General features: G+C 43.8%; 1 protein-coding gene across 3 annotated transcripts in view; it reads left to right on the top strand.

Moving 5' to 3' along the window:
* Positions 1-26,253, top strand: part of DNAI1 (dynein axonemal intermediate chain 1) — a 153,209-nt gene that overhangs the window by 82,555 nt on the left and 44,401 nt on the right. For all 3 annotated transcript variants that reach the window (XM_055791147.1, XM_055791148.1, XM_055791146.1), the window contains 3 exons: positions 12,436-12,525; positions 16,531-16,618; positions 18,520-18,599. In XM_055791147.1, coding sequence (XP_055647122.1) covers positions 12,436-12,525; positions 16,531-16,618; positions 18,520-18,599 — 258 coding nt within the window. The remainder of the gene's footprint in view (positions 1-12,435; positions 12,526-16,530; positions 16,619-18,519; positions 18,600-26,253) is intronic.

Below are 26,253 nucleotides of genomic sequence, written 5' to 3'. Positions count from 1 at the left end.
TGCTCTGTCTGACATGGGGACATGGCCACTGATGGGACAAACAGGTGAGAGTCTATTGTCTGGTTCCTTGCTCCTTGCCTGTTAACTTACCAGCCTAATAAATACAGTGCAAAGTGCTGTGAGGGGAATAAGCAAACAGATTCCTGGTGAAATGCTGTACAAAGCAGAGCACCTGAATCCCAGCAGGAAGAAAACAAACTGAAAGTAGGGGCAGCCTTATCCAGTGCTATTTATAACTGAGCTCTGCTTTCTCCAGATAAATCTGAGTCTCTGAAGTGTGAGTGATGCACAGGCGCCAGGCCGGGCCTTTGCCCTTCATCAGTGATGCTCCCATGGCTGTGCTTTCTGGTCAACTCAGTGCTGAGTCCCTCCAGTATCACCAAATGTCATTTTTGGTAGGAGATGTTTTGCTACCCTTTTTCAGCACACCAAATTTGTGGGTGATATGTGAACACACAGATGCAGTGGGCCAGATTCTTTGCTCCTGTCTGCTGATCTTGTGCCCTTCAGTTCATTGGTGCTTAAGAGATGGTGTCTGGGGTTGCGAGTCCCAGGAAGATACCGTCAAGGTGGAAGGCACTTGATCTAGCTAGGAGAGATAAGTAATTTTCAGAAGAGGAGTGTTTATGGGACCAAATACAGCATGGGAGTTTATTTTCCAGTGTGTCCTTGCTGCTGGTGAACGCATCTAACTTTTCCCTCAGCAACCAGCAAGCTTTCAAGGACTGTGAGGAGAACACCCCAGGAATGCTTGTAGTAAAGCCTGCAAGTAGCTATGTGCTGCTAGAATGAGAGAAGGCATTTGTAAATTTTATAGTTGGGAAGTTCCTGCTGTTGCCTGTTGCTGGAGCAAACAACTTCCACCAGATGAGCCTGGTATTTGCTGGTACCCATGAATAAAGCCATCAGCCAACCTTATGCCCATGACATAAGTGACTGACAGCCTGTGGTCAAGGGCTGCCCCAGGAGCACCCTAGACACTGGCTGTGCTGTGCCTGTTTTGAGATGCTTTTGGTTATCATAGCAGTAAGCTGAAGCGTTCTTCCTCCTGCATCCTTGCTTGGTGAATTATGGTCCTGCCAAGCTGGCTGCCTTGGATGCTGCCTAACTTACTTGTAGATGAAACCATTGTTTTAGTACCTGTCTATGGTTATCAAGACTGTCAGTTACCTTGACCCTCCCAACCCGCATGTTACTATTAGGAAAGCTGTGTTACACAAAAATACAGTAGGTAAAGCCAGGAGACTCTGAGTAAATCCCTACTTCTGCTTCAGATAGGGTGGCAGGGAGTGCCTTAGGTCAAAGTTGCTCATTAAAGATGTAAGAGAAGTGAAGAAAGCCCAAGCTGACTGGAAGGCATTGAGATCTTCGAACATTTTGATCTTTGAACATTCATCAGCTGTCTAAACCATTTCCTCTCTAATGCAAATGGTACAGCCAAGTATTTAAATATTACTAGCTCACTTTTAGGGAGAGTTAGTCCTTGCAGACCTTTTCTCATTAATGACTTCTGTCATGGGGGCATAAGCACGTTGAGCTGATCCATTCCGTCTTGTTGCATGATTTTGCAGTAAAACATCAATAAATTTTCCTACAAAGGACAGAATAGCACTGAGGAACCTCCTTCCCTTAGCAGCTCCCTTATCTGTAGATTACTGTCATAGCTAGAAGATTTGCATTTAAAAGAAAACCCCAGATTTTAAGATAGGAATATTTTCCAATTTATTTTTAAGATTATATATGTATGTGTATGTAAATCAAAGTAATTTTTATTTATATCTCTCCATCAGCTTTTACTCACACTCAAAAGTCTTGTCTGATATACAAAGCAGTTTCATCTATTGCAGTGAATGAAGCAGTCACAATGTGGTTGAGCATGACATGCAGTAAACTCATGAGAGGTGAGACTGAATTAAAATCAGGCCAAACCTTCCTTTCTGGAACTGGGGAACTGTTAGTGAATCACAGAAATGAGAACTGGCAGAGGCCTTGAGAGTGTTCTTTTCTTCCCATCATACCATCACAGATGTTTTGTTATCATTTCTGAAGTGTTTTCTTCAAAATGAGATTGAGTGGTCTGGCTGTCCTCACCAGTACTGGCAGACTGGAGTTGTTGCCTACTATGGCTTACATGGTACACACCTCTTAATGCATGTGAAAAGGATTTCTGTAATTCCCCCACCCCTACAGCGGTATCACTGTGAGGATTCCTGCACCAGCCTCTGATCCTTTTCTGTGCTACTGTCACTGAGCCAGAAATGCCCTACATTTTTTCCCTACATGTCTATATGCTTTCTTCTTCCTCTCTGTGTTCCTCTGCACTTGTCATTATCATATTTTACCTTATTGTTGTCAGACTATGTCTCCAGTTTGTCAAGATAACTTTGAGTCCTGATCTTCTGTCTCTTAAACTGTGTCATCTGCAAATATTGTATGTATTTTGTAATCTGTTATGCAACTTAATAATGAAAATTTTGAACAGAACTGGACCCAGGGCAGTCCCTGTGGGAACCATCTAGAGATGTTTTCCCAGGTGGTCAGGAGATCACTGGTTATAACTCTTGAAAATTCATTTTCTATCACTCATCCACTTCATAGTAATTCCCTCTAGATCTTCTTTTCTTAGTTTGCTTCTGGAAACATCACAAAAAGTTTGGCAAAGGCCTTACAAAATTAAAGGTAAGTCACATCTACTCCTTTCCTCTAATCCTTTAGACCCATTACCCTGCCAAGGATGGAAATAAATTTTGACAAGATGTTTCCTTGACAAGCCCATATTCACTGTTCCGTATCTTCTTACCCTGTACATACATATGGATGACTTAATACTTTGTTCCAGCATTAGGCTGACTGGTCCACAGTCCTTTAACCTGTGCCTCAAGACAGGTTTTGTTTTGGGTTTTCTGTGGGCATTTTCACCTTGTTCCTATCCCCCAGGACCTCTCTGTCTTCTGGTTTTCATAGATAATTGTAATGAATCACAGATTGCTTCAGAGCTGTTCCCTTTGGCCCTTAGGCCAAATTTCATCAGGCCTTGCACAGCTGGATATATCCATCTTATCTCAGAATTCTGGATGGTGCTCCTTAAAGTTAATTTTGTTAAATGTCTAGTTACAAATTATCTTTTTATATGGCACTGAAATAAGGAAGGCCTTAATACCTTTACCTGTGGTTCATTGTGGGACCTGCCTTCCTCTTCGTAAACAGTAAATGGGGTCTAAGAGGCAGAAGCTCAGATGAACCTTCCTGGGCTGTCTGATTTTGGCTCCATGCAGGCACCAGCCTTGTGGCCCGAAAGTACCTTTCTCCTCAAAAGAGAGTCTCCAGCCTCTTCCCCATGCAGGTGTCTCAGGCAGTAGCAGAAAGGTGTTAGTGTCCCCCAGCTCGTGAGGGTTGGTTTTCTCCATAAAGTTTCTGGATGTGCAAAGACTCTTGACCCTGACGGTGGCAGCCCAGCTCCCTCCATATGGCAGGCCTGATCATTCCTCTTTGGGGCAGCTGCCCGTCTTTAGTTGTGGCTGGATTCACCCATTCACTGTGTTATTTACCAGCATAATTTCTAGAGCTCAGGGATGTGGATGGGGACAAGCACTAGGCTTTCACAGCAGGGCTTCTGAAAACAAAATCAAGAACTAATGCCTTCTATGACAATGTTGACCAAAACTCTTGGTTTTTTGGAGATCTTTCACTCTTGCTAGATGTTCCACAGCAGAAATGCTGTCTGCTTCCCAGTGTAATAGGAATGGTAAAAAGCCGTGATACAAACCAGCAATCTCTTGCTGAGCATGCACCACAGGGCCGGAGCCCTTTGTGCTGTATACTGCCATCCTGGCTCCAGGATGAGCATGCAGGTCACCTCATGGTTTTGGTAACCTTCATTAAGAGACCAGCTGGGGCTTATGGCTCCTCCCTGCCTGGGATTACCTTTGTCAGGAAACCCAGACCCATGCGCAGCCAGGGTACAGCCAGGTCTTTTCCTGCCACAGTGGTATCAGTGTGGCCAAAGTGCAATCAGGACCCAGGAGCTCTTTCTCCCCCAAGTATGGACTTAGGCAAAGAGGCTGACTGGGCTGCTTTGACCTAAATCCTGGAGTATGCAGTCTGCACTCAGTTATCACAGCTCTTTAAAATTTTCATTATTGCCTCAAGTCAAAGTGAGTCATCTGAATTTAGCTCACTGTTTGCCTTCATCCCAACTAACCGTGGGGAGGAGTAAAGCTTTCTGTATTCCCTCTTCCCGCTTCCTCATAGGACAACTTGTACTGCTGTCCAAGTTAGCACTGGGACTCCAGACGCAGCCCTGCTTCTCACCTCTAAAACTTGCTCTGCCTGTCTGTTGCTACATAAAGACTGATGTGGAGTTACTTTGCATGTGAGTAAAGTAGCCTGTGCTTTGTAGGTGACCAGGTGAATAATTTTTTGGGGTCTCTTGTGACTGATTGCAGGAGAGCAGCCTTGCTTTTTGCATGTACTCCTTCAGGTGCCTGACCTTGTCTTCACTTCTGGTAGCTAGCTGAGGACACTCAGTGAGGTGGCAAGGCCCACTTATGGTGCTAGGCTGGGGTGCATGAAAAGAAGCAAACAAATAGCTGGCAATGTCCTTGATAGAGGGCATCTGGGGACTTTGTTGCAGAAGCACCGCTTTGTTTCAGGAGCAAGGAGGGACAAAGTATTTGCTCCAGCAAAACAGAAAGTCAGTGGACTCAGGATAAACTGACTGTCTTAGGAGATTTTCACCACAGCAGATCCCTTGGGCAAACAGCAGAGGCAAGTGACACAGGGAGGGAAACAAGCAAAAAAGTGGCAATTTGTCATTGACAGGAGGAGAACGTGAAAGATTTCTTCTCTGCTGGTAATGACTTGATTTTTCTGGGTGCCGTCTGCTGAAAGTTGCTGGCAGGAACCAACAAGAAACACATTTGAAGGTGACAGGGGGAAGAAATGAGAACTGGTTTTTAGCTCAAATTGGAGACTGCTGCAGGGGAGCCCATGAGAATATATGCATCAGAGCACAGGGGAGATCAGCCTGGCTCCAGAAGATGTGGCCTATGGAGCAATTTGTCATAGATCAGGACTTCAGCATGAGCCCTCAGCATGATCCTGAGGCATACTGAAAAACAGGATAGTAGCAACATGTATCCTCTACACAGACCAAGGTGCACACTGTTGGACTAACACAGCCAGGTTTGGATGGGTACTTCTGATTGGAGTTTGGTCTGTCTGCCTCTGCAAGCATCCATACTGTGTTCATCTGTCAGCTGGTGACCTGGGCCATTGTGTGATGGATGCAGACAAACTGCTTGTGCCTTTGCTAAATCATAGCACATGTTCAGCTCATCTACCCTGAGAGAGCCCCAGAGCTCTGCTGGCGCTTTGCTTTGGTCCAGGCTTATGCATAATGACACTGGAGAAATGTGGTTTTGACAGTGGGTTTGTGTCTGTGCTTTGCTGCCAGACAGGCAGAGCTAGAGTGAGCCGAAGGCTAGTTCTGTTGCTGTGTTTGCATGCTTGCTCAAGGAGTGAATGTTTGCCAGTGGGAAGCCTTGAGTCAAAGTCTTCAGCCAGTATGAGTGTAAGGAGAAGTGTCTGAATCTCCCTGCTTATCCCTGTGTGCCCAAGATATGGGGAAAACATGGTGACTGGGAAGCGAATGTGCTAGGCTCCTGCAAGAGGCCATGGCTCCGTTCAGCTACTGAACCAAATGGGTAAACTGCCTGAGATGCTGGGCTGGGCAGAACGGCAAGCTCTCTGAGAGGGGTCCGTACAGCTGCATCCAGAGCTCGGCAGTGAATTACAAAGAAACTGTTGAAGCACAGAAACAAGGACGTGTGTCTAAAGATGAGTATTAAAGAAAAGCACAAGGACAAATTAATACAGAGGAAGTGAAGGTTCAAAATGAGCTGTGATTATCCTGAGTCATAAAAGGAAAGGGGAAAATATTTGGGAAGTGCATTAGAAGTTAAAGGAATGAAGAATATAAACTCATTACTAAAGCAAGCTTTCAGTTAATACTGAGTGGTATGGAGGATTAAATATTTGATGCTGTATTGTTTAATCTTACAATAAGTGTCTGAGACTGGCTGCTTAGTATGATTAATGTAACAAGAGGATGAAAGCACAGGTCAGAATAGGGAAAGAGCACGTTAAAGAATATTTAGATGAGACAGGTTCTTGCTCATCAGCAAGATTGGCTTAAACATACCCTGGAGTACTTAAAGAACTAGCCAGAGCAATTTCAAACCATTAACAGGCATTTTAGGGAGGTTTTGGGCTACATCCACCCTGTATTTCAAGCAGAGCCTAGTGTTTATATGCAAGCCCATTTACAGCATCTGAGCTGATTGAGTACCCTGACTCAGAAGCTGGGCTGGGGTGTGCTCTGAGGCATGGATGAAGGGAAGCATCACTCTGCTATTGCTTATGGACTCACACACATTCACCTACCTGTGGCATGGAGAACTGGAACATGATACATATAAAGTCTGTGGTCATCAATCCCAAAACATTTTTCAGTGATCCTGTAAGCTGATGTCTGGCAAAAGAGGTTTCTACAGGTGCTTCCTTGAAGGGACATTTTGTGCATGCAGGGGGGATAGTGACATGGGCAAGGTACCAGAGCCCAGAAACCAGTGTCTGGACAATTCACCCAAGCTAGAGGCATCCTAAGCCAGCCACAGGGACTTCAAAAGTGTGGGTGATAGCACAGCAGTGCATCAGGCTGCACTCTGGCCTGTAGGACAAGCATGGCCATGAAAAGGAGGAAAGCTCTTGAAGGTTTGGAAGAAGTGAAAAAATATCTGGAGGAAAATGGTAGGACTGTACTCAGGGAATTACTGACCAGCCAGACCAATTCTGATGACTGGAAAAAACACGGGAATAAATGGCAGAACCATTTGTAAATGTCTAGATAATAAGGTGATTCAGAGAAGCTGACACGGATTTGTCCAGAATAAATTGTCAAGCCAGTATAATTTCTTTTCTTTCTTTTGTTTCAGAGAAATGGGCCTCATGAAAAAGGGGAAGGAAGTCAAGGTTATCACCTCTATCCATCTTGACTTGACTTAAGCTTTTGATCCAGGCTCACACAGTGACATTCTTATAACCAAAGTAGAGAAATATGAATTAGGTAAAATCACCATAAAGAGGCTGCTCAGGTGGCTCAGGCAGTGTGCTCAAAGAGCAGTTATACAGAGCTTGCTGTCGGACTCTGAAGAAGCTTCAAGTGAGACCCTGTACCTGTTAATCTTAGTCTTCTTTTGATCGATACTTTCATTAATAACTCTGATTGCAGAATAGTGAAGCCCCCTTGGGAGGACAAGGCACTTTGCAGGACATGATTATGTTCAAAATGATCTTGATAAATTGGAAAAAAGACCCAAAATCAATGTGATGAAATTCAATAAAGAGAAGAGCAAATACTATGTTTAGAAAGGGGAAATTAAATACACAGATACGAAACAGGGGATGACTGGTTAGACAGCAAAGTGCCAGAAGGGGAGAGTGTAGCAGATCACTGCCAATGGTCAGCAATGTTATATGCAGCACATGTGTCATTCTGATTTATTAGCTGGAATATAAGATAAAGGAGGTTGTAACTCCTGTCTGCTAATGCCTACAGGTAGCCCTGTACCATGTGTTTGCAGCTGCAGAGAAGGGCTGAAGGGGAAGAACAGGAATGGTAAAGGCTTGGAGAGCAGGACTTGGAACTAACAGTTGAAGCAATTGTGTTTGTTGGGTTTGTAGAAAAAAGAAAGGAGCAGTGACATAGCAACCTTTTCTTGCCTGTTTCAAGACTTTCATAAAAAGGCAAATAAACCATCGTTCACTGTGTCCGCTGGGGAGATGGTAGGAGTAATTGGCTTGACTTGTGGTAAAGGAAATTTCCTGTAAAAGGCCAATTAAGCACTGATGTATCTACAGGGAGGTTGTTGAGTGTTTGTTGTTGGAGGCTTGTGAGAACAGCCTTATGTGAATTGTCACCAGTGGTAGCAGTGTGTCCAGTCTGCCTCAGAGCATGACAGATACCCTTTTCGGGTCCCTCCAAACCCTGCGTTGCCATGATGGTTTTGCTTAGGACTGTACTGATTGCCAGGCTGACACTGGAAGGAATTTTCCCCAGGTCATACTGGCAGGGACTTTCCTCAGCAGCCCATGGAGTTGTTTGCTTGCTGGAGTCATCCGAGTGTCTTATTTAGCTAGTTTGTGCAGGAGTGACCTATAGATTTGATAATGCCTTTGTCTTTCCTCTTCTCTAACTGTGACAGACTTTATCCATTATTTTAGTCATTGAATGAGCAAAATGCTCTTATTTCACTTCAGGCAGGTGTCAGCAGGGCCATGGTACTCCAATGCTGGCAAAGGGCTCCTTAAAGGATAATTAATAGAAAGGGAGGGAATTACTCATCAGTCAATGTGCATGTGTTGCATTGGCACCCCACAGCTGAGCTTTGGCAAGCCGGATAGATTTGTGTCTGCAGTAGCAGGTGTCATCTTGTAAGAAAGGCAGGCAGATCCTGCCTGTGGCTGCCTGCAAAGCCATCAAGTCAGGCTCATGGCTGGGATGATTTTGACCAATTGTATTTTGTCAGTGTGACTAACAGCCTCTGTGCCGTGAAAAGTAATCAAACATTATTTCTTATGTAGGAATGACATCAGAAACATGGGAATTTTCAAATCAGATTGAATAAATGGTCTTATCTCCTGCTGGACAGGAGCCATTACCAGCTGCCATGGACAAAGATGAAAGTATTTCCTTGCTAAGAATGGATGGATTATTGCCCTGCTAGCCTGCTGTATATGGCAGTGAACATGCAGGTTTTAATCTTTATTTTTCTATGAAACAGGGGTTTGAATAGTCTCAACTTCTTTATAAATAAACAGGTTTTAAGAAATAAAAATTAAAAAGTCGTAGGCTCTTCTAACAGCAATGAGTTTCACACACTAATTTTGCACTACAAAAATAGTCAGGTTAAAGATCACACAAAAAAATAGCAGTGGATCCGTGATTTTATTACAGGTCTCATCATGATCAGGCACAGCAAATGACTTGCTGCTGGGTTTGCTTGTCTCCTTTCTGCAGTTTACACACACTTTCATTTCTCATGTGGTACTTTACTCTTAGTTGTATCATAATTGAACTTTTGCTGTAAATTGTTTCATGCAGCTAAAATCCTGGCTTGATTATCACATGCTTCAGGAGATTAACTTCTTGCCACTACACACACAATTGCCTGGTTCTCTCGTCAAATGCTCCACCCTGCACAGCACAGATAGTGCTAATGACAGGAGGTTGTGCCGTGTTCACGGGCCTCTGGGAGCAGAGAAAAGGCCAGTTCTGATCAGATGCCCGATTTGATTGCAGTATCATGATAGCTAATTACTTTAATAAGCATTCATGGGATTCAGAGATCGGGAGAAAAAAGATCACAAATACTATTAAGGTGTCAGAGATGTTGAAGGAAAACTGAAAGGGGTAAGTGCCAATTTCTGTTTTCTGGAATTCATGCTAATGTCACTGAGAGCTGCTGACAGTCATTTGAGGGCAGATCCTAATGCCCTTCAGGGACTGTGCTCAAGCTGTCTACAATATGTACTTAACTCAGGTGCTGTGGACTGCTTTAAATGTAGGAGCAGGAGTACCCCAAGCAAATCAGCCTACTTACCTTATGGGGCTGGTGACTCCCCCTGTCTGTGTAAGGGATGAAGAGAAGTAGTTGTGACACCTAACTGAGTACCGACAATAGAAAACTTGAATAGATCTCCATCACAGAGAGGGTGTTTGGAGTTGGGCAAACCCTGGGGAAAAGCTCTTCACTTGGGGAAAGCTGAAAGGAATTGGCTTGGGGAAAAAACAAACATGAGCTCATGATAGCACTTCTATTGTCATTCACCTCTAGATGAGGTTTCTGCAATATGTGTTAGCATAGACCTGAGGACTGAGGAGTTGTGTCTGCACATGGTGTTCAGGGTGGATTCCAGCTGCTGAGCCTTCATCCATGTATTTTCCACTGCTGTGATGGGCTGTCACTTGGCTCTAGCTCAGGTGCAAAATGTTTACACTGTACTTGGCAAGCGCAGAGCTGAGAACTCAGCTGCATCTGCCCCTGCACAACTCAAGCAGCGCTCACTAATGAGCATCTAGATGTACACTGAGAGGGGGCAAGCTGGGACTCTTCATTCAGGGAGGGTCTGGACCAGCTTTGATTCTAGCATGTGCATTGTGTAAGCAACCTGGATGGTGGCTTTAGACTTCAGGAAGGCTCAGACCCATGCTGACTGAGTACAGGTATGTGGCACCTGCATTTGTCTTCCACATGTAGCTCAGGGCATTGCTGGGTTCAGGCTGCAGGTTTCAGATACTGGAGAACCCCTTTGCTTGCAGTGTAGTCCTGTCTCAGCAGAGGATATCTAAGCCATTTGTCCTAACTGCTCCCAGGTTTAAATGGCAAAACCTTTGCACATCGTTTTGGTAGGAGATACTGTCTTAAATATCTTCCCCTACCTCAGGTGAACACAGTTTGCCTTAGAGGTGTGTAGAAGTATGTCTGGTTTTCCCAAGTATTTGGGAAAGTAGACTGAAGAGAAGAACATGAGTTAGAGGAGAGGTGTGTTGGACATAGAAATAAAAACATCTTCTTGTCAGACAATTTTAGAGTGACATTTTTAAAAGCTCTGATTTGAAGCATAACTCTTTTTCTGTGCACAGTATGAGACACAATGGGTGTGTGTTTGTAACCAGTTCCCCTGAACTCTGTGTTTGTCACTTTGAATTAAAACTCCTCACTACATCAACCCCTTCATCTGAAGCAGCTGCAGGTGACCGTCATTGTCAGCAGTAGTTCATGATCCCAGGGATATGTTCCTGGAATAGATATACCCAGGACATTTTGTGCATGGTGGCCAGCCATGGAAATCACTGTTCTCCATATATGCCATTTAACCTATCTTTTTATCTCTAGCCATTTTATTCTAGGCCATATTGAATTGCACTATTCCTTTAATGCCAGATAGCAAAGTGGTTCCACTTGGAGCCCTAAAATTTCTCCTGTGCAAGGATGTTCAAAGGTATATGCTACTCAAGTCTCTTCAATTGCGCCTTATGGACATGAAACTGGCATTTTGATGTATTCCTAGATGGATTCTTTTTATATTTTATTTTTCCATCCTCAGAATAGTGTGTTCTAGGTAGGACACATGTTCACGAAAGGATTAATTACTCTTTGCTGAGTCTCTTGCTGAATTTTCATGCTCCACAGAACTTCACAGCATAAACAATTTTACAAAAGAGAATTAACACAGTTTATCCCAAGGAAGTATCATCAGAATACCCAGTCTGTGTAATTAAAGTACTGAGAATGCTGCTTGTCTTCTGGAATAGGTACCAAATATTAGGTAGAGTATTTAGTAAGCTCTATGATAATCATGCCCATTTATCATGTTTATGGGATAATGTTTAGGGAAATGTATCTGCTGTACTGCTTGGACAGAAACAGATATACTTTTGAAAACCCCAGCAGAACCTGTGGAAGTGCTTGTCCCCATCCTGAACTGACAGATGCCCACAGGAGTGTGTGCTGACAGGCCCAATGACAACTCATCCTTTTCCCTTCAGTCTGATTGAATTCCCAGATCTGAAAATCGAGTGTTCTTAATGCTTTTGGTCTAACTGAAATGTCTCTTCTAAACTGTAAGCCATTTATCTGAGTTCTAATCTCTCCTGCTGAGCTGTCACAGTCAAAAGGCAGATCTCCTTACCAGGCAGACAGATGCTCTGAAGGTGTAGGGAGGATTTCAATTTTAATGGAGACATTTTCATCTCTCTGAAACAGAAGTACTCCAAGGACCTATGTCACACATTGTCTGCAAGGGCTCATCTGCACTCCACATAGGGACAGAAAGCTAATTTGAGGTTGTCTGGCTGAAGGGTAGCCATATGGCACTGCACTTGGAGTAATTAGCCAGATGGGAAGGGGTTAATTTGTGGAGGGTCAGTGATATACTCAGGTGTCTTGAGTCCTTTCTGTGGGCACCACTGGTGTCATCTGGAGATGTCTTAGGGGATCTCTGGGATGATGCATAGTGCCGTAGTGCAATGCGCTGCATAGCTAGCATTTCACAAGGCCCATCCTTAATGGCAGTGGTCCTAACACTGCTGGGGGAGATGGCCATGGGCAGGTGCAGAGTCCCCGGGTGTGGGATTTTGCCCCCTCTCTAGAGCATCCCTGCAAGAAACTGAGTGACAGGAGAAGCTGGAGGCACTTCTGAAACTGCCTGTGAAGGTAAGGGTGTTCGAACATGTTGAGAACCAGCAGGCCTCTGGGGTGGCAACCAGCTGCTTTTTAGGAAGGATTTCAGAAGACCCTGTTAAGGGCATGGAACTTTGTCTGGCTAATGCTGAGTGCCTTGTGCTGACCGGGACTATCTCCTTGTTTTAAGGTCAAGTGGCAGAAGGATGACATGGACAACAATTTGAACTTCTTCTCCGTCTCCTCAGATGGTCGGATTGTTTCATGGACTTTAGTTAAGGTAAACAGTAGGTGATGATTTCTTTTCCCAGCCAAATTATGATTAATTGCCTCCAAAGTTCGATGACGCATTAGTTTTATTTTTATATTTAATGAGCCAGGTTTGAAAAGAAGTGGCAGCAAATAATTGTAGGTGCAGCCACAGCTGGGTCTGGGGCTCCATGTTAAACTCTGAAGTGAGCAGAACCAGCCTGCCCCTTGCTCAGGACCTAACCTTAATCCTGCCTGCACCTGTAGCAACCTACGGGCCTCAGTATGAGATCATTCTCCTGAGGCTGCAGGAATTCAAGACTGGTCCTTGCTTTGAAACTTTCTGTGTTCCAGGGGCATCATCCAGAGACAGAGCAATCTATTTTCTTCCCCAGTGTTAAGACTCTTACCCCTAAAATGCTCCCCTATGTATTGAATTCAGAATGGGAGAGGGATGGTGCAAATTTCTTCCCCTGCTGCCAAAGTAGCACTGGGTAAGCTCGCAGTGGGATGGCAACACGCAGTCAGACAGGCAGAGGGTTTCCCCCTACCATGACATTGCTAGCACACACTCAACACAACTGCCTTTGATCACTTTTTCTTTTAGAGTACATACATTCACAAGAACTTAGCATTAATGTCCCTAAATAACCCTTAAATGTATGTCTCTGAATTTAACATGTGTTTTTTTCTGTTGGCTATTTGATTTTACATTTTGAAGATTTTCAAATTCTTTACTTAAAAACTAATTTAATTTACTTAAAAACTAATTTTAATAAAAATAATTGTATTTAATACAAGTCTGCAGATGGACTCTGACAGCAAGTCATGTAGTAGAGGGTCTTCTGCAACATTTCTGTGATTCATCTGTGCTTGACTGTGTTACCACGTTATAAGCTGGTGGTTTTTTCTGTCCCTTGAGCACATAGATTTACCTCCTTAAGCATCCGTGGTGCGACTTCTAAGACCTGCATCCACTTAACACAATGCCATTTCTACTTATTCCTTGCCCTTCTGTTATAAACTTGTCCATACCCATATGGAAAGCACTGTTTTAAGATCTGTTTGAGGTGAAGTTACCTCTGAAATTGCCAGAGCTGGGATGTACTTAGCAGGCAAGGAAGTGGCAGGGGTGGAAAACAGCAAAGTTTTGGGTGCTGTTTGGGTTCTTCTTTTGGACAGAAATTCAACAAGAAAAGCAAGAAACAGAATGAAAAGGTTGTTTTGTTACAATCTGTGGGTTTGTACCCAACAAGGAGAAATGGATAATCTGCTTGAATGCCAGTTTTGCAAAAGAGCCATCTCTGGGTTTTATTTAGAATAAAATTGAAGAGACTCCAGAGGTCTTCTGCAAATCCATAGTATAAATAGGGAATAAATGAAAGAGAGCTTCATTAATCTTTTTGACAGGACTATACAGAAGTAAAGCTTCTTCAAACACTGATAGCTGTTTGACACTTCTGAAACCGAGAGCAGAAAGTGAATAAATGCATTCTTACTTCCAGCTAGATTTTGGCAAGCTACACTCAAAATTTGGATAGAAGAACTGTCAAATGTCAGCTTAGAGGCAGCTGATCTGCCTTGACCGTACTGGTTGTCTCTGTTAGAAATGGGCACGATAACTTTGGACAAACTGCGCGATCACACATGAGCTGTGTGTGCTTAGGCTATCATCTCGGCTTGGTTTTGGGTCATCATGAAGGTGTGAAATGGTGAGGAAAGATGCAGGACTTCTGCAGCTGGATGACTTGACTCTCCCACCTTGGGTGCACATGTGGCCTGTCAAAAAGGAGAAGGAATCAGTTGGGCTGCAGCCTGGCACTGCTTCTCAAACTGATCCTCAGCAATCCCAGGGTTGATTAGTGGTTGTAGTTCACCCTTCCTACATGACCTAGAGCTAAATTACTGAACATCTCTGGACCTCCTTATCACTTGAGGCTAATAACAGCAAAAGGGAAATAGGCAGCTGCAAGGCCTAATTCACCAATGCTTTCAAAGCACTTTACAATTGTTAGGCAGAAGCAACATATTATTTTATTGTTCAGTGTTCCTGTAAGGCCAAACTGTCCAACAGCCTGTTTACTCAGAGGAAGATGCAAATGGCTCTGGTGACAAACAGCCCCAGGAACAGATGCATTTTGCAGACTGTGAAGCTGGATACAAAACAAAAGCAGCACAGCAGGGAAGTAAGAACTTTGTGAAGGTGAGAGGCTACAGAAGCTCTCCACAGAGGTCTCAGCCACGTGGGGGTGCCAGGAGGCATCTTCAGAGAAAGGCTGCAAAAGGTGCGTGCTTAGAGAAAAGGTCTTGTGTGGGCTACCTTTCTACCAGAAAAGAGAGTTAAGTGTGCTAGCACATCTCTGGGTCTGCACAGGTCATGTGTCTGACCTCTGTGAGACACACTGGTTATATCAATGTGACCAGCTGCGGGCAGCTCCACAACTGCTCTTCAGACCAGACCCGTGTGGCCACCAGGCATTGCTTAGACAGGACAGATGCTCTCTGGAAAGCAGGCAGACCTGAAAGCCTGAGCAGAGGCAAGTGCCTGCTTAGCATGCCCTGACTGCACTCCCAGCAGCCCACCAGCAGTCCTATTTGGATGGGCAGTGAGTGGCATTTGGGATATATTCTGCTCCTGAATTCTCTGGGCACTGCTCTTTCCAGTTCTTGCACACATACACCAGCATATAGGGCCTCTTCCTTAGCATCACTCATGCCTTTACCGACTGAATCTGACTTGAGGTAAGCCATGTGCTGCAAGAAGAGTGACTAAAAGAAAGTAGGGCTCCACAAACTGCAGGAGTCTGTCCTGCTTCTCGCTGCTCTATTAGAGAACAGTTACTGCCATCAATAGGCCAGGGCACGTGGGTGTGCAGCAGTGCAAATTAGTGAGAAGGAAGTACACCGTTTTATGGGGTTTTACCTTTATTGAACCTTCTGTAAATTTGTACCCCCAAAACACGATAAAAATGTCTTACAGAATGTGGTCCCCTCTGAGCTGCAGTATTGAACAGATGCTCACAAGGTCTTCTCCTGCCTTTCCTAACATGCAGTTCCCTCAGATTGACTTTGCCAGGCAGAATCTCTTTTTCTACCTGAGTTCTGCTCTGGGCTTAGAGAAGCTCCAACTAAAGCCTGATTCACTGAGCTAAGAAGTTATGTTTTGTTCTCATAGTGCTCCAGTGGGAAATCTGCAAATTCATGAAAACATCCAGTCCACAGCCCACACTGCTCACTAATTTAATCTTTAGTTCTTTGTTCTTTTTATCAGCCCCACAGTATTCTTATATTCATAACCATCTCCATTCTGCAGTGGTATTTTAATTCCCAAAGCTAGGCTAAGAATGGATCATTGCCCTCTCACTGTTTCCTCATACTCACCCACATTGTGTCCATTTTCTTCTGTCTCCCACCTCAACTGTAAACAATTTGGGACCCAGCCTTTTTGCCCTGTGTCCATACATCACCTAGCACAGCAGTGTTGTGGCCTGCAAAGTCTGCTGGTAACAGCAACATTGGGCGCTTCTCCCCTGGGGGAGCTGCTTGCTAGATGTTGCTGTTACTTGAATCTCAGAGCCTGTGAGGTTGTGAGTATTGGGAACCGAGGCTGCTCTGGCGATAATAGCAAGATGGTAAGTTACTACCCGTTAGTTCAGATTTTAGTTAGCTTCGTGATAAATATGCAATACTCATCTTAAACCACACAGGGTGGTGTCACAACACAATGATTTAAGCTGACAATGTTAACCTCCACTCAAAAACGTTGACCTCAAAACCCAAAGCTTTTCAGGTCAGCTGCCTGTGTCTGGGTGATGTACCAGAGGCTCTCTGTTCCAGGGCACCACAGCATCAGTTTCCTGGGGGTTTTACGTACAACAGCATGTTAGCAAGTTGCCAACTGCCAGTATGAAGCATTAAGCAACTTTTGGACAGCTTTTTAAAATTCCTCCATAAAATTTGCCATTTCAAAGTACTGAATGTCTATGTATTGTTGCTGTGAAGTATGTTATTCATGTGGAATCTCCTCTGCCTACAGAATGAGCTGGTTCATACAGATGTCATCAAGCTGTCAGTAGAGGGAACAATGACCCAGGGGCCAGAGAGGCTGCAGCTGCAAACATTTGGTAGGAGCCCAAATCTTTGCCATGCTGGTTAATTACTAATATAAAGCCTTTAATCAGGCATTCTGGGGAATTAAATTGGGAGTGGGGTGCTAAGATGAAAGGAGCTAAAGAAGGGTTATGCCTCTTTGCTTTCATTATGTAGTAGGGCAAAGTCTGTCTAGAGCGATGGGCAAAAATTGAGTCAAATTTTGCTGGTTACATCTTGCCTTTACTTGCAAGAAAAAGATGAACATTAATTCAAAAAATGTTTTACTGGGATATCCCGATGCAGACAAGGCACAGGCATTACCTGTATTTGTCAAAACTAAGTCAGTTTTGTTCTTTCTGCCAGACCTTGATCTGGACTGGCCAAATTAAGATGAAAAGCAGCTTTGCCCTTTCTGGGGTGCACAGCTCATCCAGCCAGTGGTGGGATGTGCCTTATTGGGTTATGTCTTTCTCAAAGCGCAGCATCTATTCTGAGCTACTATATTAGTCTCCCTCTATACAAGGTGGAGACAGTGCAGTCCTAGGCTGAATCCCCTCACTCTGACCATCCTGTGTTTGAGACAGGATGGGATGAGTCAGCTGTGGAGGTCCTGGACCACACAAGGAGCTTGGAGAATCCCCTAATCATCCTACTGCACCTGCTTTTGGCTGTGAAGCTGTGATCTGGGTTTGGAGAAGGCCCCTGCCCATGGCATGGGGCTTGGAACTAGATGATCTTTAAGGTCCCTTCCAACCCAAACCATCCTATGATTCTATGATTTAAGTATTTCTGTGTTTCTAGGGTAGTAATTGCTGAACCATTTTGTTTATGAGAAGGTTTGTGTTGCCACATAGGCTGCAAGAGATCAGCTAAAGCAGTACACTGCAGAACTCTCAGGGGCTTTGGGATTATTTGTTAGCGTTAGCGCGAAATGGATTTTCAGAGACTTGTCTTGAATAGCTAACAAACTATTTAAATGTTAAAAATGCAGACAGGAATACAGGGTTGAAATGACCTTAACAATTCCTTTGAGGACTACATTTTGTTAACGTTTAAGACAGCTGCCTTTGCAGAAAGTTCTCTGTAACTATGTGCTTCTGAGCCTTGTCTGCTTGTTTCTGATTCTCATCTGATGATTACTGTGGGTGTCCCTGCTGGTCAACAGCTCCAAGTTGCTGTCACACTCTGCAGACATCCCATCTTCACACAAGTACCCTGCTGAAATTTTCTTTCACTACCATGAGAATTGGCACTCTTGGATGATGTTGCATCTGCCTTGGGAGCAGAAGCTGCAAAATCTGAAGGACTCACATCCTGTTGTGGTAGATACCTGTTTTGAACACAGTTCACAATGTTGCTCGATTCAGGGCTTTTGAAGTTAAGAGAATCCTTCTGTGCCTGGCAGAGGATTTCTTCCCAAATCATATCCTTTGCTATTGGCTTTACTGAAATGAGCTTGCTAAATGGCTTCTGAGCTAAGAATGAAAAGGGCACAGGGAGGTATGATGTGGTGTTTTCTTTCTGGGCTCTTTTATGCATGGGAAACCATTTGTATTTTTATGAATACTGAACAAACAAAAAAGATCTGTCATTCCCCAGTATGAGGCAAGCCTGGTCCTCATGGCTTTTACATTTGCACCAGTCATTTTATATTGTTACCAGAGTGAATCCTGGTCCAATCTGTTCTTCCAGTTCCTTTCCAGTTCTTCTAGTTTGCTTTTCCGTTCTCTGCGTTGGATTTTCAAATTGCAGGTCTTGGGGACAGGCACAGCTTGGAAAGTTTTTGTGGAAGGGGTGGCTCTAATTTCTTTTGGGAGCTTCTGGCTAATAAATCACTTCTGAAAACACTGACAGTGTGTGTGTACCACAGGCAGAGTGTGTGCCGGCCAGATGAACCAGTTCTCTGTCTGACAGACTTTTCTTCTGTTAACAGGCTGTGGGACATCATTTGATTTTCACAAAAAGATAGACTATTTGTTTCTTGTTGGTACTGAAGAGGGAAAGATCTATAAGGTAAGAAGGCTTTCTCTGTCCCTTATTTTACATCCCCTGACCTGTGTTTGTCTTTCAGTTCATCATCTTAACTGTTTGCTCAGGCAGTGACAAAGGTACAACTTCAGAGCCTGGTCCTGCCCTTGGATCCCTATGGTGAGCCTGAGACCAGTACAGAGCCACAGAGGGTCGCAGAGAGCTCTCTGCACAGATCCAATTAAGACCTTATTTTGCAGAAACGTTTTTCATGCAAACTGCATCCCAGAATGCTTTGCAGATTGCAGCTGTGCAAGTGAGGCGCTATGATCAGAGCAGAAGTTAAAAGGCATTGATCCTCTGTCCTCATGGCTATGGGGAAATGGCAGGGGAAAATCTCAGCTCTTTTCCTTTTTAGACCTGTTATCCCATGAGCAGTGAGGCTAATGAAGCCTCATTTCCTATGGATCAGTATCCCACAGCCCTTCCCTTCCACAATTACATCCCAGATCCTTTCCCCAGTCCCACTTTCTCCTTGCCCTCCTATCTCCAGTTCTTCACTATGTACTCCAATCCTTCCTCCCTCTGATGACCCCCATGCTGTCCCCAGCTCGGTGATGCCACCACCAAGCTATAACCCTTGATTCCTGCAGGCAGTGCTGGCTGCCTCCCCTCCAGTGTGCTCCTGCAGCCTTAGTGCACAGTTCCAGCTGGGAGCTGTCTGCCAACCAGCTCCAGTCATGTGATGAGGGCAGCAGCCAAACTTTCCTTGCCCTTCCTGGGGTGGGGGCATCTCCCAGCTGTTTGCACTCTGGGGCCATCCCTTTTTATAGAATGTGTAAGACCTTAATATTGCCAAGTCCCACATGCAGCCAGCTTTGGCTGAAGTTGCCAGTGAGGTCAAAAGTTGTTTGGGAGGAGAGACAAGCAGACAGCAGGACACAGTCATTGTGTTTCCTTAAGAAATCAAGCCAAAAATAGGAAGTTTCAAGATCTGCTGTATTTAGCCTTGAAAATAAAGCCAGTAGTATCTTACTCACAGAACTTTTGTTTACACAGCATTCCTCTGAGCTGGCTTTGGGGCTTTGTTAATATTGTAGCCACTGTTGGGGGGTGGACCATCAGCAGGAGGCTGATGTGCAGGGATCCATCCAGCCATCCCTGAAGGATGCTGTAAGCTCCTTCCCTGTGTCTTGCCTGCAAAAGAGAAACAAAACAGAGAAAAAGAACCCAAAGGAAGTCATATTCTGAAATCACTGTCACTCATTTAGGCAAGATGGGATTACAAACAAATATGTATCACTTCCAGAAGGACGATGCTGATTGGAATCTCTCCCTCTGCCAGGCAGTATCTAGGGAGGATTTCTGGGCAGTGCTTACTTGCATTGGACAAGACAAGTGCAGAAGGGAGGTGGGAGAAGTGGGGGGACTGATGGGCTATGGGCAGTGAGGTAGGTGCAATGACTTTTTGTTGATGCTTTCAGGATACACAGCATCTGTTCAGACACGGGCAGATGTTCTGAGTTGGCTGGTCACTCATGGGAGTTGATACCCTGGGTATTGTACTCTAAATTGTTTGGGTACTGTTGTGCCTAGTCCTGATCAAAAAGGCAGTAAGGAACCACATGTTTTAACTTAATCTATGCTTAGGTGAGTTATGGATACTCAGTGGATATCAGCGTTAGGTGGGGGCCACCAGTTTTCCTTCAGGAGAAATGTTTAGTCTGGTGTCTTGGCTGAGTTACATAGCAAAGGAAGTCCTTCGTGGAGAAGCACTGGATAGGAACAGAATTTGGCAGCATCTGCCTTGACAAAGCTGTAGGTGTACCTGCCTTGGATGATCTTCAGTGAAACTAGAACTAGAATGGGATTTTGCTATAAGAAGTAGTCCCAGACATGAAGACACGGATATTTTAACCAGTTCTGGGTGGATCAATGCAGAGAGATACTGTCATACAGAATCTTCTCTTTTATTGGTGCTAAGGCTGATTTCAGAGTTACTGGTAAGCAGCAAAACATTCCTGCATTGGTGGGCCATAGGGAAAAGTGGGACTACTCACATTGTGCAACACTGCCCTATAAAATGCAAGTGTTCCCGTGGGCAGAAAGAGGCAATCTTCCATCAGATTGTATGGGCTAACACAGGGAAGAGACATCTTGTGCCTAGCACAAGCAAGCCTCCATAGTATCCACAAAAACGGGGGGAAGAGTGCACCCTTAGCATCCCCCAAGAGTTTGCTACAATCAGTTTCAAGACTTTTGCGATTGGCTGCTGCTCCAGTCATTTCTTGTGGACTACCACACACCTTCATCACACCCTTTACTGAAACACTGCATGCTGAACCCAGTATTGGAGCTACCCGTGGACTGCCTCCTGGAGCCTTGCTCCACGCAGATGCTGAAAACAGTGACAGTCTTGCAGCTGTTCGAGCAGCTCTTGGGTCCTGTGGCTGCACTGAGCAGGAGTGAGCTGCTCAGGTGTCTGTGCTGCCCTTGCCCTTGCCACTGCGTGTTGAGTGAGAGGGACGGATTCCTTACACGCTGTATGAGTCAGGGCTGAATTTTAGCTTATTTGTTAAATAAATTGGTACGAGAATTTCAGGGAGGCATTTTTTCAGAGACCAAGCATGCCCACAAATAGCATGATAATATGTTAATTCCTTAGCTGCAGAACAATTACAGTGAATTTTTAAAAATGGCTTAGTTAATAGTGTTTCTGAAGCCAAGAAATCATTATCTTAATTACACACAGACCTATCTATTGCCCTTTTATGTAGAGGACAAACTGTTTCTGCATTAATATGATTCTGTAATGCAAAACTGCCTCTTTGCATATCCTATTTGCTGTTTAGGAATTGTTCAGCTTTAGTATCACAAAGTATCATCTCTGAGATTCATATTGAAACATTATTGTGGCTTCAACTCTGGTCATAATTACTTATTAATAAACAGGGCTTCAATGGAAAAAATGTGATGAGATTTGAACATATTCATGTAAGAGGGTTTTTTCAGTCTTAAGCAGTTTGCTTGAGAGTGTAACAAATTAATATAATAAAACTCAGTGCAAGACTATATAGGAGGAAAAGTTGATGCTAATTTTAAACAAAACTAATTTCCCTCATTCATTCTCTCATACTAAGCACCAGGACATTTGTATCTGTGTGGTCAGGACAGGATTTCTTGTGGTTATACAGATGACAAAGGATGCTGGCTGCTGAGTCCTTATCTCATCTCATGGGTTTTCCTTAAATGATGATGACAAACTGGTGTTTGGACAGCTTCCAGTGACTGTTTAGTAATGGCGAGATCATTTGCCTCAGTGTCTAGTCTCGCTTTGTCTTAGGCAAAGTTGTTTTCCCTGTCTGGTTATTTTATGGGTTGAGTTCTGTTCCTCATCTTCTTGCCACGTTAGCTTTGGGGCTTCTGTTTGTTCTGGTTATCTTGTCACTTGGCTGACTGCATTTGCCATCAATTAACACAGGTTTTCTCCTTTACCATTTCCTGTTGTTTCTCCTGATGCATTCACATGCCTCTGTTTCCATTCATAAGTGTTTCTACAAATCTTAGCATTTCTGTTACAGATCTCTAGCAAAAACCAAGGAGACCCTCTGGTGTTGCTGATAACAGCTGTCCACAACAACAGTTTGTGCCAGTGGTTTCTGAAGAGCAGCTGGGTGTCCTGATCTGTCTGAGAGTGCCAGTGTTGGGCAGTACTCTGTTGCCAGATACAAACCTCCTTTGAAAAAAGATTAAATTTTTTATTTCTATGTTGCCTAGAATCTCAGCTTTTCTGTTAGTGAACCAAAGAAACCCTCTACATTATAAGGAGGGATATATATATATGTATAAAATAACCATCCATTCACCACAAATGTGGAGGAGTTTTGTGTCAGGATTATATCTTGTGTAAACTGGAATGCTGTTAATGAAGATTACTCATAATTTTTGTTCTTGGAGATCTCCTTTCTTCCCAGTATTCCTCCTCTATGTTTTGTAGCCCTGTTACCAGTCTTCTTTGTACTGGTTTCCTATATTGCCATAGACACTTCCTTGCTTTCCTGTCTCATCATAAAAATATAATTTACTATTCACACACATCTATTACCATTTAAATAGGAGAAAAACACTCTCAGCAGATTGGAGCAGTGCTCTAGGAGATCAGAAAGGCTGCACAACTGCGTGCTCCCTGAACCTACTTATCCTCTTCAAAGCTGTCTTGTCAGGAGTTAGGCATCACATTTTCCAGTGGTTTTGTTTTCATCCTGACATGTGTCTAGTAACAGGAGGGTTTTTAAAGTGAGTAGTAGGGGAAGACTTTCCTAGCAGTCCTAGTTAGCTCAGGAATTATTTTATTCATGAAAGTCATACTTCTTTCTGGGCTTTTTCTCATGTTTGTGGTGTTTCTTAGGAAGAACATGGCACTGTCTGGCAATCAGAGATGATACCAAAGGTTGGGGTGAACACAGTATGGGGCTGACAGGCACTGCCAGAGCATGATGTATGGCTTTAGGCTAAAGCAGGCATGCCAGGTTCATTCCTCACAAGGGACACAGACAGGTATCTGCCCTACAGAACCCTAGAACCCTTTTTGCTGCTGACTTCATAGGAACACTGCAAATCCCTTTCTTGTAGGGACCTGGGCCTCAGCTCTGGGCCAAATTTGCAGAATGCAAAGCCAGTGGATCAACACATCCCAGTGCATGACAGGCCTCCCATACCAGTGCCCGGAGAGCTGTATTGATCAAGGGCCTAGCCCCAGTGAGGCTTTAAAAACAGAGTGCTGAGCATCACAGTTCTGTGGATGCAGGCAAACCTGGTTAGGATCTCACTCTTCAAAGTCCTCATGTATTAGGTGCTGCGGGCATTTCGGGCGAGCGGGAGTCAGATTCAAATACTCACAGAGTTCAAGATCTGATCCGTTTATTGTACAAACCAGGTAGACTTTTATAAGGCATTCTATAAGCGTGCAATAATGTGGTTGGCTATTTTACAAGCGTATAATAATATGATTGGTTAACAATTGTTTACTGGGAAGATTTCTGTTTCTGCTTGTTCTGGCATGTAGGCTCCTTTCTGTGGTTTCCCAGCTCCTCTTATCACGTCCCGTTGGCCTTGGTTTTGAGCAAACACCTGCAATTTGCTCCTTTTTCTTCATCCCACTGTTCTGGCCGTAACCTCGTCTTATTTCTTCAGTATTTTTCCACTTGCTTCAGAGTTCAGTATAATCATTCAATACAGCAAGAGCCCCAACACCTCCCCCTTTCTTTTTAAATACAGCATTAATACTGCGTTCCACACAGCTCTGAAAACATTGTAAAAGGCAAGGCACTAAAAGTAACAAAAGAATAACAAACAACAATATAGACAGACCTTGTTTCAATAAATCCCTCAACCACCCTCAATTCTTGTTGAGGTAAATAAATTGATACATTTAAACGGTAAATCAACTGTACATATTTTTAACAAGTGTAGTATTCCACCAGGTACAGTTATCACTAAAGCCAAAATTCGTGTCATTATACTTCTTATCTAACCAACCCCAATATGATTGATTTATAGCCGTATAGTTTACTCCCAAAGGCTCAAAAGCTAGTTCAAAGCAGAAACACATTTCTTGTAGGTGACATCTGAAGCACCTTTTTTTCCTTTTTTTTTTTTTTTTTTTTTTTCTTTTTTTTTTTTCTTTTTTTTTCTTTCTTTTTTTTTCTTTTTTCTTTTTTTTCCTTTTTTTTCTTTCTTTTTTTTTTCTTTCTTTTTTTTTCTTTTTTCTTTTTTTTCTTTTTTCTTTTTTTTTTCTTTTTTTTTCTTTCTTTTTTTTTCTTTTTTTTTCTTTTTTCTTTTTTTTTTTCCTTTTTTTTTTCTTTCTTTTTTTTTTCTTTCTTTTTTTTTTCTTTCTTTTTTTTTTTTTCTCTCTCTTTTTTTTTTTCCTTTTTTTTTTTTTTTTTTTTTTTTTTTTTTGGGGGGGGGGTGGGGGGGTTTGTAATCAAGTCCGTATTTTTCCTTGAGAAGCTTAAGCTGTTCCTCTAGTTTCAGGAGAGTTTCCAACTCTGATTTGTCGAATAGGTCCGTATTTCCCAAAGATATCATACATTTCCTCCGCTGTGATTTTATACGGCAGGTTCCGAATATAAAGGATCCCATTGACCTCTGGGGGCAGCCAGATGTTAGCTCGCTTGGCCGCTTGCATCGCCATGGCGCCGATCGGAGGGGGGGGGGGGGTGGAGGGGGGGGGTGCCGCCTTGGAGAGAAACCGCGGCCGGGACGGGGCCTGCCGGGCCGCACGCCGCCGCTCGCCGCTTGTTCCTTTTCAGGACACCAGGGTGGTAATTGTGCGACCATACCCCGTACAGCTCGATACATGCGAGCCAAAGTCTTTACCCCCCTTAGTCCCAACTTGCACAGATTCCCATAAGTCCTCTCCTACTTTCTTCCATGTTTCATTATTATATACATCTTGCGTAGAAGCAAGGTAACCACGGCGGCGACTCCAACATAGCAGATCAACTACTGCCTGCCGTGAGACTGGCGTTTCAGTTTTTTCTGCCAGTTTCATCAAACTGTCTACGGTTGCTTTTTCCACCACTGATGCAGTGATTCCCATCCTGCTTAAATTTCCTGACTCACCGGTCAGCCGTGCACGTTCCGCCTTTCTTCGGGCGCCCAGCTCTCTCTCCGCTGGCAGCAGGATCCTCGCCGGCTCCGCAGCTCGTAACACGATCCTTAATGAATCCTCCTGACCTTTTAACCGATCCTGTCGACCCTCATCGGATCACGTCGGGGGTCACCAGATGCTGCGGGCATTTCGGGCGAGCGGGAGTCAGATTCAAATACTCACAGAGTTCAAGATCTGATCCGTTTATTGTACAAACCAGGTAGACTTTTATAAGGCATTCTATAAGCGTGCAATAATGTGGTTGGCTATTTTACAAGCGTATAATAATATGATTGGTTAACAATTGTTTACTGGGAAGATTTCTGTTTCTGCTTGTTCTGGCATGTAGGCTCCTTTCTGTGGTTTCCCAGCTCCTCTTATCACGTCCCGTTGGCCTTGGTTTTGAGCAAACACCTGCAATTTGCTCCTTTTTCTTCATCCCACTGTTCTGGCCGTAACCTCGTCTTATTTCTTCAGTATTTTTCCACTTGCTTCAGAGTTCAGTATAATCATTCAATACAGCAAGAGCCCCAACAATTAGGGACCTTCAGTCCATATACTTGGAAGGCCAGACAACTAAAGCAGCTTCTCTCTTGTGTTAATTACTTGTGACCCATTCTGTCTGTTCCCAGCAAAGTGACTTCAAAAGAAGCCAAGTACCAATTTTCTGGGTGGCTGAACATTAAGAATTATGAAGTAAAGTTATGAAACATGCTATTAAAGGAGATTTCAGTCCCACAGTTACACAGAGAGACAGTAACTCAGAGTATGCACTAAACTATTAGCAAACTATAGACACTGTCAGTAAATCTCAATGGGACACAAGCCACATTCCTGTTTCTGCTTCCTACCACAGCAACCCTCCCAGGGCTGCAGGAGCTATTGCTGTGTGAAATGTTTAGCACCCTAAATCCAGTACTTGCACCGGTGCACAAGAACATCAGAACAGGTCTGCTTACCCAGTCAGTGAGTGTCATGTGTAATAAACAGCTAAACCTTATGATTAATTAGAGCTTTGGTTTGCAAGAATTAAAGTCATGTAACGCT

This window comes from Falco peregrinus, chromosome Z, assembly GCF_023634155.1.
Source record: "Falco peregrinus isolate bFalPer1 chromosome Z, bFalPer1.pri, whole genome shotgun sequence".
Lineage (NCBI taxonomy): Eukaryota > Metazoa > Chordata > Aves > Falconiformes > Falconidae > Falco > Falco peregrinus.
Note: the sequence above shows the minus strand (reverse complement) of the source record. Positions and strands in the feature narration are given on the sequence as shown.